Source organism: Camelus bactrianus, chromosome 9, assembly GCF_048773025.1.
Source record: "Camelus bactrianus isolate YW-2024 breed Bactrian camel chromosome 9, ASM4877302v1, whole genome shotgun sequence".
NCBI classification, from domain to species: Eukaryota; Metazoa; Chordata; class Mammalia; order Artiodactyla; family Camelidae; genus Camelus; species Camelus bactrianus.
The window spans coordinates 5,306,749-5,328,492 of record NC_133547.1 but is presented as its reverse complement, the minus strand read 5'-3'; the positions used below and the strand labels follow the sequence as shown (position 1 = coordinate 5,328,492).

The 21,744-nt window shown below is 46.2% G+C and overlaps 1 protein-coding gene across 3 annotated transcripts; it reads right to left on the bottom strand.

Annotated features, from left to right (window-relative positions):
- Positions 1–2,564: 2,564 nt before the first annotated feature.
- On the bottom strand, positions 2,565–21,694 carry KLK13 (kallikrein related peptidase 13). 3 transcript variants are annotated; one of them, XM_074371052.1, is made up of 7 exons: positions 19,834–21,693; positions 17,733–17,815; positions 11,603–11,689; positions 8,090–8,279; positions 7,511–7,779; positions 6,190–6,326; positions 2,565–4,530 (listed from the first exon to the last, which is right to left on the bottom strand). In XM_074371052.1, exons 2-7 carry the CDS (start codon positions 17,734–17,736, stop codon positions 4,342–4,344), a joined length of 876 nt encoding a protein of 291 aa, XP_074227153.1. In that variant the 5' UTR covers positions 17,737–17,815; positions 19,834–21,693; the 3' UTR covers positions 2,565–4,341. The 3 variants fall into 3 exon arrangements, with proteins under 3 accessions (XP_074227153.1, XP_045366713.1, XP_045366714.1); XM_045510757.2 differs by lacking the exons at positions 17,733–17,815; positions 19,834–21,693 and adding an exon at positions 12,258–12,413; XM_045510758.2 differs by lacking the exon at positions 2,565–4,530 and adding an exon at positions 4,537–5,739 and having other exon boundaries at positions 17,733–21,694.
- Between the last annotated feature and the right edge of the window lie 50 nt (positions 21,695–21,744).

The window sequence follows — 21,744 nt, the reverse complement described above, 5'->3', positions numbered from 1 at the left end:
TTAAAGATCTTTAATCCATCTAATAAATATAAAGTGATATGTTATTTCTATTTGCATTTCTCAGATAATTCATGAGTCTGATCATCTTTCCACATGGTTTGGGGGATTTCCTCTTCTACAAACATATTGTTCATATCCTTTAACATTTTTCTTATTTATGTGTGGGATTTCTTTGCACATTTGAGGTAACAATCCTGGGCCAACATTGCACACTGCAAATATCTTTTCTTGGGCCATCACCCATCTATTTACTTTGTCCATGTTATCTTTTTTTAAAAAAATTATTTATTTTTAATGGAGGTACTGAGGATTGAATGCAGGGCCTTGTGCATGCTAGGCACACACTCTACTGCTGATCTATACCCACCCCTCAACCCTTTCCGTGCTCTTTTGTTGAACAGAAATCCTTAACTTTGATGTAATCAAAGTAAACAAGTTTTGCTTATGATTAGCCCTTCTGAGGTTTTAAAAAGTCCTGCCTCATCCTTAGGTCATCGCAATTTTTCTCTGCCGCTATCTTTTATGAACTTTATAGTTTGACCTTTTGCTTTTAGGTCTTTAAGCCATTTGGTATTAAATACTGATGAAATAAAATTCATATTTTATGGCAAGACAAGAAAATTTAAACATACAATTTTATGGGTGCCTCCCTCCCCATTAGAGTATTATGTGCATCTGCTTTAATCAGACCTCCTTAGGAGATAACCTTCCTTCTCAATCTTCTGAGGGGGCCATGATGACCCATGACCCCCTATTGGCTTTGTACATGTAGATCTGAATCCTGTAAACTGTTAATGATAGGTTATTTGACGTATACCCATTGGTCTCGAAAACTTACACAACTGTGCTTTGACCTCTAATAGGCAGAATAGTCCTCTAACTGTCAGAAAGACTGTCTCCTGGGTTCTAATCCTCAGGTTGGCACAAATAAAACTTCCCATTTCTTTCTTAGATTGACTATTGATTCATTTTTTTCACTAATAGTATCTTTGTTATACCCATTTGAGTGACAGGAAGATGGAGGCATGAAGAAGGTAAGTCACATGGCTAAATAAGTGGCAGAGCTGGCATTCAAATCCAGGCGGCCTGGCCTCAGAAACCATGCTCTGCACTACAGCATGCGGCTTCTCCATCAATGGGGGTTTCTAATTCAGCAGTTGCTGAGTGCAGAGCTTTTAAATACCAGTCTTTCACTCAATCGACCCAGTAGCCCTGCACAGGAGGTCCTATTAGTATCAGATGAGGAAACAGGCCCCTAGAAGATAAAGATTCTTCATCCCAAAAACCAGATCCTTCGCAAGCCACTCTCTTTTGCTTTTAAACAGGAACATAGAGTCTCCCCCTGAATGAACCAAGGGTGATGGAAGAATCACCCGTGACCTGTGTCTCTTCACCTTCAAATATTTGAAAATTTGCCTATTCACCAAAATTTATCGGTAGCCCCAAAACCAACACTCGAGGGGCTTTAGCGGCCATTCGCAGACATGCTCAGAGTGGTGAAAGTTTGAGTCGCCTCCTCCATTCAGCTCTCACACTATAAACAAGTGTCCTTTTCACCGTCTACTTAGTGCCATGTTTTGCATTTTTGTGACTTTTCTGGGTGATTCACTTGTTTAAAATGCTCCCCAACCCCCAGCATACCACCTGAAGTGTTGACTAGTGCCCTTAAGCACAAGAAGGCTGCAACGGAGAAAATACACGTGTAAGATGAGCTTCCTTCAGGCACAGGTTACAGTGTTGTTGGCCTTGAGTTCAGTGTGAATGAATCAGCAACCTATAATAAGTAACGTGTCTTTAAATAGGAACACCCATAACGCCAGATGACATATTGATTAGTTGGTGAAAACACTGTGACCAGAAGCTCATGGGAAACTCAGCCTGTATGTCTCCCGGGAGGCACTGGTTCAGTATCCTGAATTCAGTGCCCATAGTGACTTTACAGACCATGACTACTGTGAATGAGAATCAATCGTATCACTAGGCGGGTTTGATGTTCCTGCAAACTCTCTCTCCAATCCATCCATGTCTTTTCATGTCTCCTGGCCCAAGATACTGCCTTCCCTTGCCCACTCAGTCACTGCCCGGTCTGCCCCAGATTAGTCTCTCTGCTTCCATGCCCCCACCGTCTTGTCTTCACCTCCCACTCCACAGCCAGAATGATGGTATAATCTCGGATTGGATCCTTCCCCCAGTTCACCCCTCTCAAGGGCTCCCCATCACGCTGGAAGAAAGACCAAACTGTACCACAGCCAGAAAAGATCCTGCGTATGTATTTGCTCTGTTGAATCCCCTAGTCTCCTTCCCTACAGAGGCACTTGGCCATTACTCCAAGATAACACTGGCCTTCCCACAGATTCTGGAATAAGTTAAACTCAGGGACTGTGCCCTGGTGCCTGTCTCTTTTAGGGATATTCCCCCTATTTTTGCAAAAGTGGCTCTTTCTCACCTCAAGATCTTCAGCCAAATGCCAACTCCTTCAAGAAGCCCTCCCTGACCACTTTACTTAAATTAGCATTCCTCCCTAATTCTCTAACACAAAGCCTTGTTTATGTCCTTCAAGGATCACATTTATTACAGAAATCATCACAATGTGCAGTTATTTACTTTGGGTATTTGTTTGCATTCTGTGATTCTCCTAAGGGCAGTTTATTACCATTTAGCTGTCTAATAATCCCTTCAAACAGATCCAGAATCTGACCTCTTAACTCCTCCAAGGGTGTCACCCTGGTCTGGGCATCATCACTTCCCACCTGGGCTATTGCAGTTGTTTCCACACCGACCTCTTCACCCTCTTCACTGATCTTTAGATGCATCAGGTAGGCTCCTGCCTCAGGGCCTTTGCACTTGCTGTATTCTCCACTTGGGATGCTGCTCTCCAGATGTGCACCAGACTCCCTTTCTCCATCCTTTCAGTCTTTAAGTGTCACCATTTCAGTTAGGTCTTCTTACCAGACCAACCTATTTAAAAGAGCAACTTCACCCACTTCCCCAACCCAACATTCCCTGCCTTTCATTCCTGCTTTTTTATTTTATTTTATTTTTTGCCATGGTTCATATCACCACCTGACAGTTCTTCTGTTTATTCATCTTTTTTTAACCTGGGCTTCCCTGCAAAGAATGTACTGTCTACAAGGGCAGAAGTTTTTGTCTGTTTAATTCACTGTTTATTACCTGTGTCTGCATAAACAAACAAAGGTGTATTTGCCAACACCCAGGAAAGTACTTACACAAGGTTGGCAATAAATAAATGTCTACTGAGAAAAATAAATGAACACAACACTTTTTGGATGCTGCAAATTTGAGGAGTTGTTATTAATAGCCTAAGGTAGTATTTTATAGGGAACCACAGAAATATTAACAGTGGTAAGTGCTTAACATTTATCCTCATAACAATGCTATGGGGAAAATTATGAGCTCCATTTTACAGATGAAGAAACAGAGGTTGTGAGTTTTATGACTTATTCAAAGCAAGGATTCCTGTGGCTGAGTATTTAACCACAGCAGTTTGGGGTCATAGACAAATATGTAACAGCACGGGGCATTGAACAAGGATGCTTTGGATAAAAGTACAGAATACTTGGTGGACAAGAGGTTCTAGGCATGGAGGGACAGATACTCCGTGCCACTTGGGATGCAAACCCCATCACCCTGGAGTTTAGAGTGTGTTGATGTTTAGTGAGCAAGGAGATTCAGAGACAGGGAATATTGGCAGAATGTGGAATGTAGGTGGGAATGGGACAATTTGGGAGATCCAGAAATGTCCCCAGGAATTTCCTGGGTTCATTTGAAAGAATGAACCATTGTGAGGACCCAGTGTTGGCCATGACAAATCAGAGGTGCATACAGTGTTGTCGGGGTAGACGACTATACACACAAGAGAATATTTTCAGGAAGAAACGTCATGGGAGTCTAGAACCTTCTTGAGTACAAAACATAGAAGGATCTAGAATATTGGCAATGAATAAATATTTGAAGGGGTATAGGATGTCGTCGAGGACATTGCATTCACGGAACATAGACTCTTGTTGAGATGGGCTGATGGAGGTATTTAAGAGAGTTCCACAGGTAGAATATTCAGTCGGTGATCCAGGTTTATGTTGAAACAGTTGGGAGACCTGGAACATTGTCTGGGTTGGGACGTTCAGGGGACTGGGATGTTGCAGGGATGCAATGTCTGGGAGACGATGATGCTGAAAGTAACTAAATGCTTTTGAAACAGCTAATGTCCGCTGGAATTGGGCATTTTGAGAACGTGGATCACTGGTTCAAGTGGAGAACTTTGGGAGGGACAGAGAAGCATTGGACAAACCAAGTAAGAAGGCAGGTAAGCCAACCCGACTTTCATTGTGGGCCCCTCGTCCATTTCTGCTCCTGGGTTTTCCGTTCTCGGATTGTTTTGTGGATCCATGGAACATACTGAGAGACTCGGGTGTAGACGCCAGGCCGGTTGGGCTGCCCGCATGGGAAGTCTCCCCAGGAGATGATGCCATGGAGTGTTCCATTACACATCAGGGGACCCCCGGAGTCACCCTGAGTTGGGGGAGAGAGGGAGGGGTTCGTGCTGGGGCTAAACAAAAGCAGAGATGGGGACATGTGGGGAGAGAGTGAAAGATGGAGACAGAGAGAGACACACCGATGGAGGCAGAGATAAAGAGAGACAGAGGAATGCAGAGATAAAGAGAGACAGAGGAATACAGAGAGTGGGTGAGAGGGAGCAACAGCGAGAAACAGAGATAAGGAGACAGAGAGACAGGAAAAGAGAGAAAGATGGTGGTAGATACTCAGAGAGACAGGCAGACGGACAGACAGACACTTCTGTGTCTCTCCCTGTTTTCCTGTTCCTCAGTGTCATTAAAGTGGTGACAACTTACCTCATCACCTGTTCTTGGTTCTCTGGCCCCAAATCCCACCTTGCACCTCCCTCTTCTAACCCTGAGCCTTGCTTCGGGCTTGCAATTCCTTGGTATCGGCTTGCTATTAAGTTAATCAGTCACATCTGGGTACGGTGTGCAACACCCCTGTGCTGGCACTTCTCTCTCTGGGCCCAGGGCAGACGTTCCTAACTGATAAGGCACGTATCATGACTTCATGGTCATTCTCTTTCCCACAGAACCAAAACTCAATCTAAGAAGCATCCTCTATTGGGGATGTGTTTGTTTGTTTGTTTGTTTCTTTGTTTTTGCCCACGTATCCATTTCCCTTTATTTCGATGACAGCCTCCCGATTTTTTCATTTGGGAAATGACCCCTCTCCCACTCTCAATCCACGCAACCTGTCCCTGCCCCTACCCGCCCCCACCATTAGTCATGGGACTCAGACTCGGTCCACCAGAGAATCCCACAGATCTGGCCAGAGTGGTGGCTCAGGGTACACTACAGCTGACCCTTGAACAGTGCAAGGGACAGGGGCGCTGACCCTCCGCAGAGCTGAAGATCCTCCTACAACTTACAGTCGGCCCTCAGGACACTCCAGTCCTCAGTCTCCGTGGCTCCTCGTCCGCAGATTCAGTCAACTGCAGACCCTGTAGTACTGCAGTACTTACTACTGAAAAAATATCCGAGCCTAAGTGGACCCGTGCAGTTCAAACTCGTGTTGTTCAAGGGTCAGCTGTAGTTAAGTCAGCTTAGTGAGAATGAAGCTCAAGATGCCTGTGTACACTGTTGGAAAAGGGATGTCCTCTCTTTCCAGGAGGGTCCTTCGAGGGCGGGATGTTAGCCCAGTGCTGCTGGGGCCATCTCACTATCATATGGGAAGAAGCTTAATTGAGAATGAAGCCAAAAAAGGAGGGAAGAGCTGAGAATTAAAGAGAGACAGACCCCAACATCATTTGTGTACCTCGATCCCTGTGCCTGAAACAAGACACCTCTGGGCTTTTCAGTTACAAAAGTCAGTGTTTTGCTTAAGTTGTTTTGAGTTGGGTTTCTGTTGCTTGCAACCAAAAGAATCCCAGCGTTTACACATCTCAACACAAGGATCTGGGCAGCCACTGTCAGTCAAAGCCCAGGTTTAAGATGAACTCTATTTGTCAGCCTTTTTATCTTGACCTTCTATGCTAGGAGATGTCTCACCTTGCAAAGACTGGTTCCCCTCAGGCTGGAAGCAAATCCTTTCCCCAAGCGTATGTCCCCACTTCCATTCTGTTTTCCCCTCCCAGCCCATGACGACATACTTACTACCCCTTGGCCTCACCTCACAGGAGTCCTTGCCACCCTCTTCTGTGCCAGCACAGAGCATGTTGGGTGTGATCTTCCCCGGGTAGGCTTGACGACACTCTTTATCTGATCGTAGCTGGATGTTGGCACACTGGAGGGTTTGGGGGTAAGTCACTGGGAAGGAGAGAAAGGATATCTGAGGGTATCTGTCCTGGACAGGCTGTGGGGTGGAGGTTGGGTGGGCAGAGAGTTGGTAGAAAATAAAGATGGGTAGAGAAAGATGGGAGAAGAGATGGGCTATGTATCTGGGTAAAGTGATGGAAGACAGAAATGTGGAAAGAAGTAGGGGGAGAGGTGGAAGAAGAGAAGAGAAGAAAAGTGGAGGGAAAGATGGAAGGAAGGTGGTGGGAAGAGACAGGAGGGCAGAGGTGGTGAGAGAACTGTAGATGAGGAAAACACAAGGAGGAAGAAAGATGGAAAGAGAGGTGGGAGAGTGGGAAAGAGTGGTGGAGAGAAGGATGGGGCACGTTGGGAAGAAAGATATGGAAATGAGACTGGCTGCTAAGGAGATGCGAAGGGCTCTTGTTGCTATAGAGTTCAACTTTATGTTCATATGTACATAATTTATATACAAAAGATATATTTATATTCTATTGTATTTAATGAATATATAATCAATATATTAAATTATTTCTAAATTATAAATGATATATTTATGTTTAAATATGTATTTATGTATAATGTATGGATTATTTATATACAAGTATATTTAAATAAATACATAAACATATCATTTATAGATTAAGAAATAAATCTAATTTCTACAATTTATATATTTAAATACAGATGTATAATTATGCATATCCATTTAAATAAAACATGCATCTATACTATATAGTGTATATTTTATATATGTATAAATTTATATACATTTTATAAAGGAAACATACTTTTATATATGGTGTATAACATATATGTAATACATAACTTTATATTCATAAATTTATGTATATTTATATAAAGGATAATAACTATATAATATATGATACATAATATATCATAAATAACTATTTATACAGTTAAATTTCATATTTATATATTCTATAAGGATATATAAAACTATACATTATATATTATCTATAACATTTTACAATTTTATATATTTATACATTTATATGAAAAATAGATTTAACTGTATATATTATATACATTTTATATGTGATATCTGATTTATCACATATACAAGCATATATTTTAAATTTTTTATTTATAAAGAATCCTCCAACCTATCCTCCCATCTCTGCCCCAGTTTCCCCAGACAAACTGTGAGATCTCAGGCCACTTGTGTGGGTGCATACCCTGGGGGCTGGTGGTGGTACCCCAACCAGACACCAGGCAGCTGGTGCCAGGAGGTAGGCAGTCATCGTGGGAGAGGGGCAGGGTTTGGATGTGGCTGGTGAGCTGGACGGAGGACTGCAGTTCCAGAAGCATGATGTCATGGTCATGGTTCAGGTGGGTGGGGCTGATTTGGTAGTGAGGGTGGGGGATAGATCGAACTACCTCCCTCACCTGCTCTCCAGCCTCCACACACCCCAGGGCATGCTTGCCCAGGTATACTGTGTATCCCCTGTGGGTGCAGGAAGAGGGTGGTTAGAGGACCTCAGGAGCCCATCTCCATCCCCAGTCTAACCCTCCCCGATCCCACCTTCCACATCTCCAAACATGTCTCCTTCCACACTCTCAAGTCCAACCCCATCCAAATCCTCTACTTTGACTCCACTCCCACACCCAACCCCCACATCTCCACCTCCAAACTCATTCTCACCCTTGTGCCCATCCCAACTCAACTCCAACCTCATCCTCAAATTCAGCTCCACCCACCCACCACCCCAGTCCCAGTCTCATCCCTACCCGAAGCTCCCCCAGCCCCCACATACTCCTTTAGACAGTGTGCTGCAGTGAGGACCCATCTGGGGTGGACCAGGACTCCCCCACAGAGCAGCCGCCCTTGCACTAGCAGGGCTGCCTGCCAAGGCTGAGAGTGGGGGAGGCAGGTGTAGCCACCCTGGAGAAACCCATTGGTCCCGTTGGTGCCGTTGAGAATCTTGGGATACTCCCGAGGGATGCCTGGTGAAGAAGAGAGAATGTTAGAGAACTGGGGCTCCCAGGGAAAGGAGGCCTGGAGTTGTGGTCCCTGGGCTTGGAGACGCAGTCAGAATTTTGCTCTGGGTGACACATTTGTTTATTTGTCGGTCTCTTGGACTTGCCGTTTTCTATGTAGTGGAGATGAGTCAGGGCAAAGAGGTGATGTCTTTTTCTGTAGAAGTGCCAAACCCTCCACTGGAGGTTAAAAGAAGATATCATAGAATGGGGATGCTTCTGATAGGTAAGCCAAAGGCTGACTTTCTTCCCAACTAAATTTTCTCTCTTGTTCCAGCCTGGGGACAGATTTCAGGAGGTAGAAGTGAGCCTAACCTACATATCTACCCAGGCAGTATCCATCCATGCGTCCATGCATCCATCCATCATCCATCCATCCATCCATCCATCCAACCCTCCATCCTTTTAACACATATTTTATTAGGTGGCTCCAAGGCTTTAAATACCATTCATAGGCTAACTACTTCCAAATTCAAAGTTTGAAGGACTTTGCATCATCTGACCCTTGCTAGCTTCTTTAACCCCTTCCCTCACCTCTCCACTCACTCTGCTCCAGACTCATGGACCTGTTCTTCAAACATACCAGATCATTGTGCTTGCAGCCTCTTCTTTATGGACAGTTCTTTCTCTAGACCTGCACTGTTCAGTACAGTAGCCACCAGCCACAAGTGGCTACCTCAATTTAAATGAAATAAAAAATTCAGTTCTCCAATCACACCAGTCATATTTGAAATGTTCAATAGCCCCACATGGTCAGTAGCTACCACATAGCACAGTGCAGATATAGGACATCATACATGTGAAATAGTCTGCCGGATGGCACTCAGAATCTAAATGTTACATGTCTGGGTCCCTTTTGACTCTGAGAGCCGAGTTCAGATGTCACCTCCTTAGAGAGGCCATCCCAGGTCCCTGGCCACCTAGTCTAATACTGCCCCTCTTAGCCCCCCATCCCCATTATTCCCCAAGACATCCCCCTAGTTGAGTTTCATCATAGCTACAGTCACTATGCATTTCTCTTTATACTTGTTTGCATTTAGTCTCCTCACCTTGACTGTAAGGACCACTGACAACAGGCACCGTAACTGCTCTGTTCAGTGCTGCACCCCAGGACCTCGGACAGCACCCAGCACACAGGCGGTGCTCAACCAATGGATGGTGTTTGTGCTAGGCACTATGCCTGGCACTGGACCCACAGCAGTGGGCAACAGGACAGAGAAAGCCTCATCCTGAATGTGCCACTTTCTGGCTGGGTGATCCTGTACGAGTCTCCAGCCTGTTTTCTTAGCTGTAAAGAAGGAAGAGCAATAGCCTGTCTCTCACAGGGCAGTCGTAGGATCCCTAAGATCTTACATCGAAGACACGACAGGACCTGGCTCAAAGCGAGCACTCAGTGAGTGGGGACTGTTATTAATAGCACCCTCAGAAACTGAATCACCATCATTTCTCTTTCAATTCTGATTTTTGTCAGGAGAAAGTCTCACAGTGGTGGTAATATGCTTAAAAGCTTAATATGCTTGTGTGTGTGTGTGTGTGTGTGTGTGTGTGTGTGTGTGTGTGTGTGTGTGTGGCATTGTTGCTTTTCAATCTTATACGTCATTGCTAACAATTTTACCATAAAGCTAAGATAGGAGGTTATGCCATTCTGCTTAATAAAATATTGATAGCTTAAAAAATGCCTGTCTAGTTTCACCAAATTAACTTTTTAAAACCAGGAGAAAGCAAAAGTTGTCTTCCTCCAGCAACCTAAAAATTAAGTTGAATCATTTTGTGGGAGGTCAAAAAGGGTCAACTATTGGCAATCTCTGGTGGAAATGAAACATATTGTTTTGGGTTCATTGTGCAGGATTGATTTTTTTTTTCCTCTTAGCTTTTACTTATAGCAAAGGATGCTGTTTTCCATAAGGACAGTGATATAAACTTTCAATATGCCTTAAGTGAAAAAAAAAGTTGCCTCTAAGAAGACCATTAGGTTTAAAATAATGATGATTTGCTGGCGTGCACAGTGTGACAGACAGGGCAGGCAAGATGGATTAGGGTCCTGACTCAGGCACCACCGGGTGCCTCAGAATCCTGGGTTTTTCAGCTGTGAGACTGGGGTAATTCGTGCAGCTACCTCATAAGTCCAGTGAGGGTTCCACAAAATGGTGGAGCTCCCAGCCTGAGGCTTGGTACCCAGGAGGGCTGAGGACACAGGCATGAATCCTGGGAATGCCAACAAAGGAGGTAAGCCACCCCACCTTCCGGCCCAGGGTGGTGATGGATACCTGAGGCCCCTCCCCCTGCTCCAGGTACCAGCTCAAGGGTCAGGTCCTTTGGGGGACCCCTTCCAGGCCAGGAATTGCCATTACATCTCTTGGTTTCTTTTGGATTAGCTCCTTGAAGCTATCACCTCGCAACACTGTTCTAATTGTTATCTAATCATTTGGGTAATTATTTGAATGATGGCTGCATCCATCTCTACTAGGATCTGGGTACTGAGAGCAGGAACTGTGTCTCTGCTTGTAGAGCACCTAGCACAGTGCCTGGTGCTCTACAGTTGTTTGTTGAATGAATGCATGACGCATGAATGGAGGTTTCCAGAAAACTTGGCTGCAAATACAGGCAAAGGGCTTAAATGTGAGGAGTGGAATCTTTGGGGGCCAATTCTGGGCAGAATCATAAATCTGGGGTCACCCCAAGGATTAAAGAACACACTAGAAGGTTCTGGAAGTTCCTGAGAATGGAGACAGAATACTAATAAAGTCGTAATAACGACTAACTTTCCAGGCTCTTCCATCTCCTACGCACATGACGACGTGTGTTGCCTCATATCAATATTTACAGCCACCCTTTGTGCTAAGGACTTAATGTTCCCATTCTACAGTTGAAAGAAAGGAAGCTAAGCTACTTGCTCAAAGTGGCAGCGTCAGGATTTGAACCCGTGTATGTCTCGTCTAACTCTCAGGGAGGCCTTGGACGTGGGAGGGGTTTGGGGTGGACTTTTCAGGGCAGAGTAGGATAATCAGGGAAGGGGCTAGTGCGGAAGATCTAGAAGACTTTAAAAATAGGGCAGGCCCATCTGAACTGAGATGCCCCAGGGAGAGGTCGGTGGGGAGAGGGGGCAGACCCCAGCCGGGAAACCAGGTCACGCCGGGACAAGCAGGAAGCCCTCAGCGTGTCCTGGCAGGACCCGGCCCTAGTGGGCGGGGGCGGAGCTCGCGGCTTCCACGCCCCCTCCCCCTCCCCCTCCCATCCCTCCTACCATTGTCTGGAGTGGCCACCCCGCCTCCACCCCCACGCATTCTTACCTCCTGACAAGGCCGCGGTCAGGAAGGCAGTCACGGCGGCCAGGGGCCACATGGCGACTCTGAGGTGGAGGGCAGGGCGCTCAGAGCCTGAGAAGTTGAAGGACATGTTAAGGGCTGGCCGGAACCCCCGTCTCTGGACACCACCCACCTCTGCTCCCGCAGTTCTCAGTATTGAATCTCCTCTCGTTTACTCTGAAAACTCTGATGCTAGAATCTTCACCCTCACCCCCAGTTCCATCTTTGGGGGGAGCAGTAATGAGGCGGAAGGGGCGGCGTGCACTCCTCCCCCTGTAGCCCTCCCCGCTCTCCCAAGCACCTCCCCCCCACGCCCCGCCCCGTCCCGCACCGGCTTGCAGCCCCTCGTCCCAGGTGGCCAGGCCCTCCACGCCTGCCCTCCAGCACGCTGGGTCCTTATGCACTGTCCTGCCTCTCTTGACCCTCTCCGTCCCCTTCGTCCCCTTTCTCCCCTCTCTGGGTGGGACTGGTCTCACACTGAGCATCCGCGTGCTTCATTCACCTCTCAACACCTCTGCAGATTTCTATCTCTAGAACCAAGCCTCTGGCTTCTGTCTCCATCTCCCTGACTCAGCTCTTTCCCTCTTTCCCCTCCCCTCCTCCCCTCCAGTGCTCTCCCCCGGATCCAGGCAGACCCTACCTGGGTCAGGGGCCCTGGTGAAGAGCTTCTGCCAGCTGCCTCCAACTTCAGCCCCGACCCATGGCTTTTAACCCCTGAACTCCCTCCCCCAGCGCCTTCAGCATTTCCCTGTTGCTGGCCTTCCCCTCTCCACCCTCAATGGCTCAGCAGGCTGTCGCCAGGCACCCCCCAGCCTGGGCTTGGCCCTCCGCTTGGGGTGGAGCTTCCAGGACAAGCTAAGACCCAGATCTAGGTCCGCCCAAGCCCGAGTTGAACCCACTGTGAACTTTCAGGCAGCAAGACCCACCTGGAGGGAAGGGAAAGGCTCATTTCTCTCCCCAGGCCCACCTGAAATCCCTATGGACTTCCCTAACATCAACCCATTTTCCACCCCACTATCTCCCCTCCAACCCTATGCACGTTCTTAATATACGTCAGCCCTCCATTCTCAACTCACTACCTAATTTTAACCGAATCCCTTATCATCAGCCTATCCCTGAGACCCAATCCCATTGAAACGCTCTACAGCAAACCCAACGCGGCTGAATTCCAGTACTCAGCCTCATCTGTAGCCCCAACTCCATCTCCAGGCCTTTTTCTTCTTAAACACACAGGAATGCCCACATTTATTCTACCCTTCAGACACAAGAAAGAACTCTTCAGATGGGTGGGTAAAAAGTCAGCTTGGGCTTGGATGGGGCAGGGATTGGACCTGGGAAAACAATATTTCAGATAAATGGCCTTTTAGGAGCAGGGCTGGATGGGGTGAGGGAGTTCATGTGGAGAAGAAACTGGGGAGAAAGAAGCAAGAATCGGAAAACTCGGTTGTGGGGGGGGGGCGCTGGGATGAGGGGGAAGAGGAAGGAGGAAGAGATGTTGTTTCAGGAAGGAGTAGGTGTCTCCTGGAACTGTGACTGGGTGGGGCCATGAGTTAATCCTAGGGGGTGGAGGGGGCAGGATTAGGGGTTATGGAGGACAGAGGTGGGGTCAGAATTCGGAAGGAAGCCAGGGATGGAGACCAGTTGGAGTTTAGATAGAGAGACACAGTGGTGTTATGATAAGGATAAAGGGTTGAGATGGATGGAATAAGGGTTCACATCAAAACTGGTGTGGTCCAGGGGGCAGGGCATAGCCCAGGGGTAGAGTGCATGCTGCACAAGGTCCTGGGTTCAATCCCCAGGACCTCCATTAAAACAAACAAACAAACAAATAAACCTAATTACTCCCCCAAACAAAACCAAAGAAACAAACAAAACTGGTGTGGTCCATACCAGGGGAGTTAAAGTTTGGACACAGGGGTCCAATCTAGTATTAAAAGATAATTTTTCAAAAAAAATGATCTAGCCATGACTCTTCCTGCATCTATAAAATGAGCAGATATCAAAGATGTTGTCTTCATTCATTAATAAATGATGGATCTAGGAAAGAACCACACATGTACAGGCAATAAGGAATGCTGAAATGAATTTACAAATAGATGCAAAACTGGCTTATTCTATATGGAAGGGAGGGAATTGCACTTCCCCCCGACAAAACTCATTTGCACAGTTATGGACAAGAATTATTTATATTTTTATATAGTTATAATTTACGGAGTTGTAAAGCAGCTCAAAGACAGTGAAAGAAACAGACCTCATAAAATCGGATAACCTGTCTAGTTTTTCACTGATGATACCTGTTGGATATATCTTAAAGTCTTTCATAGGTTTTCCCTCCCCTAGGAGGAGAAGTCCGTGGTCAGGTTTAGCAGGGAGTTAGGGGAGTTCTGATGACAGTGTTGGGGATGCAATTGAGTTTGGGGAAGAGAGTGAACACAGGGTGAGGATGGGGTGGGAGTTGGGTTTTGGCGATAGGATTGAGTTGTAGATGAGGGAGACCTGGGGATAAGGCTGTTGATGGAGCCCTGTTGGGTTGGGGCTGAAGATGGGGCCAAAGCTGAGGCTTTGGATGGGGAGGTGTTGAAATAAAGTGGAGTTGGTGTTGTGGGTTGACGCTGATGCTGAAGATGAGATGTGCTGTCGAGTGTCTGTGTTGGGGGTAGGGTTTTGGTGGGAGCAGGGTGGGTCAGAGCTGTGAGTGCCTCTCAAGGTGACAGAGAGGCTGCTGTCCTTCCCCACCTGGGAATTACCCCACCTTCCAGGGCTGGGCCCAGAGTGGGGACTGGGTTCACTCTTTCTGAGTAGAGTGGGGTTCAGGCTGAGTGACAGGAGGAAGGATGCCAGGTTAAGCGAGGTAACAGGCTTGTGTGGGAAGTCGGGGTACCTGTGCCCTCTTGTGGCTTGGGTCCAGAAAAAAAGCCTTTTTCACTTGGGAAGGGCTGGAATCTGGAGTCGAAGTGGCTGGCTTTGGCATTTGCTAAGGGGTGAGCACCAGGTCAACACTGATTTCAGGGCTTATGATTGGCTGACTGTTGTTGAAGGGAGGTCTGGACCCACCAACGATTGGATGCCTTCCACCCCCCCACTTGACTGATAGGGCAGCTGGGGCCCACGGGGTCAGTGAGCTGCTGCAAGCCACGCAACAACCAGACCAAATCCAGGTATACCGTCTCATAGATCAGGGTCTTTCCTCCTCAAAGAGCAGGGCTGGAGAAAGAAGGAGTACGGACTAGAAGAAGAGACGGTGCTCCTAGTGGTTCAGAGCTGAGACTCTTGAGCGAAACTGCCTGCTTTCAAGTGACATGGCCACTCTGTGCCTCAGTGTCCCATTTGTAGATGGATGTTGTCAACAGCACATGCCTCACAGAGGAGAGTTAAGTGAGTTAATATTTGAAGGCACTTAGACGAGAGTCTGACACGAACCAAGGGCCACAAATGTGCTTGTTCAATAAATAAAGGCAGAGATGGAGGCAGCGCAAGGTTCCTGGGGGCCCCACCCTAGGTTGGCTTCAAAATGGAGTTCTTTTGTCAAGTAGGAACTGGAAGTTCTGGTTGGAAGTGCTGGCTGGGACGAGAAAGTTGGCCCCACACCCAGGCCTGGAGCAGAGGTCCCAATGTAAACGTGAAAGGAGGGGGAGACAGAGAAAGACACAAAGGGATAAATACACAAATAGAAAAACAGGGTGGATGGGAGAGGGCAGAGGAAGCGTAGGGAGAGACAAAGGCACAAAGGCCTTAGAGGTAGAAAGACAGAGAGACGCCTGGGGAAAAACCAGACTTGGGCTTTTGGAGAGAAGTTGAGACCTGTGAGTTTTTCTTTAGAGCTGGATCCACGTGATTAAGGATGTTGGCCCCAGTCATTATCTTTGTCATGCAGCAGCGAAAAACACCACTTTCCACCCATCAGAATAGCAAAAACTAGAAAGGTCAGTCTTGCCATCTACCTGCATCTGTGCCCACATCCTCTGCCTCCTCTCCCATGTCTACAGATGAACAGTCTTTGCCTCCGTCTAAGACGGACCCCTCCACCTGTGCCCGGTGTCCCATCCCCTCTCACCTCCCTGAGGACATAGTTCCCGCCATCAGTTCTCTGCTCCCTTTCCTGCATCATCAGTTTCTTTCCTCCCCAGTGAGCAGTCCCATTAACACACATACATGCTACAATTTCTCCCACATTCCATCAAAAGAATTAAAAAAAAAAACAAAACAAAAACAAAAACAAAAAACCTTCTCTTAACCTTCATGCTCTCCTTCCACCCTGGTCCAGTTTTGGTGCCCCTGACTGCAATTCTCTGAAACCTTGGCCACACGTACTGTCTGCAGGTCCTCTCCTCCTGTTGTCTCGTGAGCCCACTCCATGCAAACTTCCTCCCCGGCTACTCCACCAACTATGGCCCAGTTAAGGGCACCCATGTTGCAGAACCCATCAGCTAGCTCTTTGGGGTTCATCTTACTTGAGTAATCAGCAGCATTTAACAAGTGGATCACTCCCTTTTCCTTCCAAGTCTTCCCTCGGCTTCTGAGACGCTACCCCTTCTTCATCTGCCTCATAATTCACTGACTGCTTCTCATCCATGTCTGGTGCTGTTTTGTCCTCCGGTCTCCAACCTCTCCATGGTGGAGCACCCCAGGGCTCAGCACTTGGCCCTCTGGGTCCTCTGTGTCTACGCTCACTCCCTCAGTGATCTCGTTGGCTCTCGTGGCTTTAAATACCATCAACATGCTGACGACTCCCAAATTTTATGTCTCCATCCAGACCTCGCTCTGAACAGCCAGTTGCCTACTCAACAAATTCACGTTCAAAACTAGACTCCTGTCCTCCGCCCCAGCACATTCCAGATAGCCTCCTCTGACAGTCTTGGTCTTCTCAGTAAAGGGTCCCTTTATTCTTCCGTATTCCTTGGCCAAAACCCTAGTCTCCTTCTTGAGTCCCTTTTCTCACATCCATTTTGTTACCAAACCTTGCCAGCTCTACCTTCAAAATAGATCCCAAATCAGACCATTTCTCCACACCTGCCATCCCTGCCACCCTGGTCCCTCCCAGCCACCATCATCTCTCACCTGGGTTACCTCCAGTTTCTCACCTGGTCTTGTTTTTGTCCTTGTCTGCCTACACTCTATTTACAACACAACCACCAGAGCGATCTTTCAAAACGTAAGTCAGAGCAGGTCATTCCTCTTCTCAAAAGCCTGCAGTGCCTCCCACCTCACTCAGAATGAAAGTCAGGTTTTCTTATGGTGGCGGAGAGGGCTCCACGCCATCTGGCCCCAGTAGTCCTCTGACATCATCTACCCTCTCTTCTTTTCCAGCCCTGCTTATGCCAGGTGCGCTCGCACCTCACAACCTGAATACCTGTTGTTCCCACTCGTGGAGCCCGCTTCCAAATCAGGCCTCTGCCTGGTTTCTTCCATTCTTGTCATCCTCTCCCTGAAGACTTCCCTGACCACTGTAGCTGGGGATCCCTGAGACAGGTTCAGGGGATCACTAGAAGGACTCATAGAACTCAGAAAAGCTCCTGGGCTCACAGGTTTGGCTTATCACAGTAAAACAGGAAGGCACACGGGGCTGAGGCCTAGAAAGACCAGGCGCCAGCTGCCAGCTGTCCTCTCCCGGTGGCTTTGCCTGGACCACCTCGCCTTGCCCAGCAACAGTGTGTGATGACACGCACAGAATGTTGTCCACCAGGGAAGCTCAGCTGAGTCCTGGAATCTGGGTTTTTTACTGGGGGGTCAGTCACACAGATACGTGGCTGTCCCCTGGCATGGCTGACCTCAGTCTCCAGCCCCTCCACGGGTCAAACATGCCCCCAGACCTCCACCACAAATGACCTTACTCAGATACCTATCTGCATAGCCCAAGGCCCCCAGGTAGACAAGGACACTGCCAATAGGCAGAATGTGCCAAGGGCTCAGAGGTTATCTCCGGAAGTCAGGCAAGGGCCAAACTTTTCTTTGTAATGTTCAGGGTTTGGACGACACAGGCTTGCTGTGTTAACCCCTCACTGCACAACCACCTGCTTAAAATGATCACCTTCTCTGACATTCTCTGTCTCCTTACTCCACTTCACTTTTCTCCAAGGCACTTACTCCCATCTGTGATTCTTTATGTTTTACTTACCCATTTGTTTCTTGTTTGACTCTCCTCTAGAAGTGAGTTCTCCGAGGGCAACAATATTATCTGCTTTGTTCCTAGAACAATACCTGGCAAATAATAGGATTCAATGAATATTTGCTGAATGAATGAACTACAGGTATTTTTGAGGGTGTAGGGAGATACAAATCCTTTTTTTTTTTTTAATTGGGGTATAGTTGATTTACAACATTGTGTTAGTTATCTGGTGTACAGCATAGTGATTCAGTTACACATATATATGTATATATATATATATATATATTCTTTTTCATTACAAGTTATTGCAAGATATTGAATATAGTTCCCTGTGTTATTCAGTAGGATCTTGTTGTTTATTTTATTTTGAAAATTTGTGTGTGGGGTGCTAATTAGTTTATTTATTCATTCATTCATTTATTTCTCATGGAGGTACTGGGTATTGAACACAAGACCTTGTGATTGCTAAGCATCTGTTCTATCACTGAGCTATACCCTCCACCTCCAATCTATTTTATATATAGTAGTTTGTATCTGCTAATCCCAAACTCCTAATTTATCCCTTCCTCAGCTTGAATCCTTATCTGGATGAAATTTGCCAGTACCTGAGGAAATTGATTAAGATTACGCCTTTTGGCCCAATGGTCCTGCTCCTGTGAATATTCCAGAGACGCCTTCTGTCGGTATTTAAGGGGCATGCTCCCCAAACAGTCGTTGCACTGTTGCTTAGATAGTGGAAGGACCATAGATGTCCATCTCTGGGGACACATGGTAGAGGCATACCATGGAGTGGTGCTTTTCAGACTCTAACAAGCATGAGTCCCCTGGGGATCTTGTTAAAATGCAGATTCTGGTTCAGTTGGTCTGGGCTGAGGTCCAAGACTCTGACTTCCAATGAGCTCCAGATAATTCCCATACTGCTATTCCCTGGACCACAGTAGACTAAAGTATTCCTGTCCAATAGAACTTTCGCAATAATGGAAATCTAGTTCTCTGCGCTGTCCAATATGGCAGCCATGTCTGGTTACCAAGCATCAGAAAGATGGTGAGTGTGATCGAGGAATGGAATCTTAATGTGTATAAAATCTAGCTAATCTTAGCTTAAAAATTAAATGACCACACATGGCTAGTGGCTACTATATTGGACAGCACGGGTTGAGAGGACACTGTGGCAGTGAGGAGTAACATACCAGATGAGCAGATGACAACATAGATAGACTGTTAACACACCGTTCTGGCCATCTTTGGTGAAATAAGATCACCTGTTTAATACGGCAACCTGACTCTTCACCCACACTCACCTTCCTTCGTACCCCATTTCACCAAATGCTTCGATCGACTGACGCTATTGTTTTGTATACCACTAAGAAAGGAAAAGGAGCTGTCGACTGAATTGGGATGCCGTGCTAAGACATAACGCTGTCGGTTAGTTGTAAGATGCCTTCTTCTTTCAGAGATGTTAAAAATGGGAGAGGAATGTGCATCTGAGAAGCAATACAATAGGGTGTTCAACCATTACAACTGGAAAGACGAGTTGGAAATCTGATTAAAGTGATCTTTAAACTGCTTTTACTTAGCTTTATAGAAGGATGCAGACAAAGAATTACAGTATGGGCTATATCTTCATCTCTCTGGGGGCCCAAAGCTACTCAAGTACACAGCTGCTTTCAACCCCTTTCCTTCTCAGAGCCCGTATGGCCACCCCATGTGAGAGCCAAGGTGTGGCTGTATCACCTCAAAGAAAGGTGCAGCTCCACTTCCCAGCAACCTTTTTTTCTTTTTTGACTGAAGTATAGTTGGTGTACAATATTATATGTTACAGGTGTATGACAGAGTGATTCACAATTGTTAAAGGTTATGTTCCATTTATAGTTATTGTAAAATATCGGCTATATTCCCCCCTCCCCCTCCAGCAATCTTTTGAGCTGCTGTAGCAGGCAGGTCCCAGACCTCTGGGTCTCAGGATTTTCTGACCCCGTGCTGTCTCCCTGTGCAAAGCAGGTGAACACTTGTGTGGCCACACAGCCTCCTACTGTATCTGAGTTCTGCGGCATCCAAGCACAGAACCATGAGAAGAGGGACAGTTGGGAAGGGATGTGCAGATGCTCACCATGACAGAAGTAATGTGATAGATATAAACAGCCTCCAAGCAGAGATATCTGTAAAAAATTATTAGGAATGGATGGGTTTGGAGTATTTATTGACTTTTAAAAATACATTATTTAATTGTAAGTTTATGTAATTGAATTTTTAATAAATGGCTCTGTTTAGCAATGGCCTCTCTGAATTCCTGCAAATTTGCCAGCAGGCTCATTCATCCGGGGTGGTGTGAGCTGGCTCTGGCACACAGACAGGGCCTGCCACCCAGCCCAAGTGTAATGGCCTTTTTATTTATAGGGACTCTCTACTTTTAAATTATGTTTATTGTTTCTTGTCTGTCACCTCCTGCTAGAATGTAAGCACTGGGAGGAGAAGCGTTTGGATTTGCCTGGCGTGTTCACAGCTCTACTTCCAGCACCTGGAACAACGCCTGGCATGTAGCAGGTGCCCATAAATAGACGAGGGCCTGGCATGTAGGAGGCACCCAGTAAATAGCCATTCTTGAATGAAAGTAAGAAAGAGAATGAACGACCAGTACTACAGAAATACAAAAATAAATAAATAAATAAATAAATAAATAAATAAATAAATAAATAAGAGAATACTATGAACAACTATCTGGAGACAAACTGGACAACCTAGAAGAAATGGATAAGTTTCTGGAAACACACAATCCACGAAGACTGAATCAAAAAGAAATAGACCACTTGAACAGACCACTAGAAATCACTAGAAATGAAATAGAATCAGCAATAGAAAACCTCCCTACGAACAAAAGTCCAGGACCAACTACATATAAAAATAGATTTTAAGAAGTTTCTTTTGTATAGCACAGGGAACTATATTCAGTATCTTATAATAACCTTTAATGGAAAAAATATGAAAACAAATATACATATGGATATGCATGACTGGGACATTGTGCTGTACACCAGAGATAGACACATGGTAATTGACTGCACTTCAAAAAAAAAAAAAAAAAAAGTCCAGGACCAGATGGCTTTTCTGGGGAATTCTACCAAACATACAAAGAAGAACGCATACCGATCCTTCTCAAACTCTTCCAAAAGACTGAAAACTCATTCTTTGAAGCCACCATCACCCTGATACCAAAACCAGACAAAGACACTACCAGAAAAATAGATACACTGGTTGGGACTGGAGCAGAGTTAGGGGAGGGGGGTAACTGGATTTGTTCATCCATCTGTTAATTAATTGTTGCGTTTTAAAATACTTGATAAATGAAACTTAAAATAAACAAAGAAAGAGAATGAGATTCAGAACACAGTGATTTCATGCAAATTAGAAGCAACACAATGTGACAACACCCGTGTTCCAAGGATGCTTGGTATTTGAGGCCATTTGTGTTGGTGCCTGTGGGGAGGGAGGGGACCAGGGCCAAGGAGGACAGGTCTCTGTCAGGACTTGCACTCAAGGGTGTGATTAATTCAACTCTCCTCACTGAGATCTGATTAGGAAAATGAGGACCTCTCTATTTGAATAGAGTTTTCCAGGAAACAAGGTAGGTCTTTGCCCTCCCTGCCCTGGACTTTAGAGAGGAGGCTTGGGGAGGGGCAGTCCTGCTCAGGGCCACACTGCAAGGCTGGGGAGTTTCTTTCTACCATACCAGGTACAGTGGACGGTGAGGGGGCAGACCCCCAGGGGACACCGTGCACCTCTTTTTGGGACACAGCTCCTGACTGGGTCTGTTGGGGCAGCTCTGTGCCCATCGTGGATGAATTAAATGAATAGATGAATGGAACTTAGGGTTGTTAAAATTTTATTAGTAGTAATTATCCAGTTTTGAGAGACACTAAGAGTTTTGAAAATTGTCTCCCTTGGAATATGGTAACAGTTCAGTGCCTTTTGTCTTCATGCTCCTGCTCTGTGTGACTTAGGGACACCTTGAATAATGATGGGG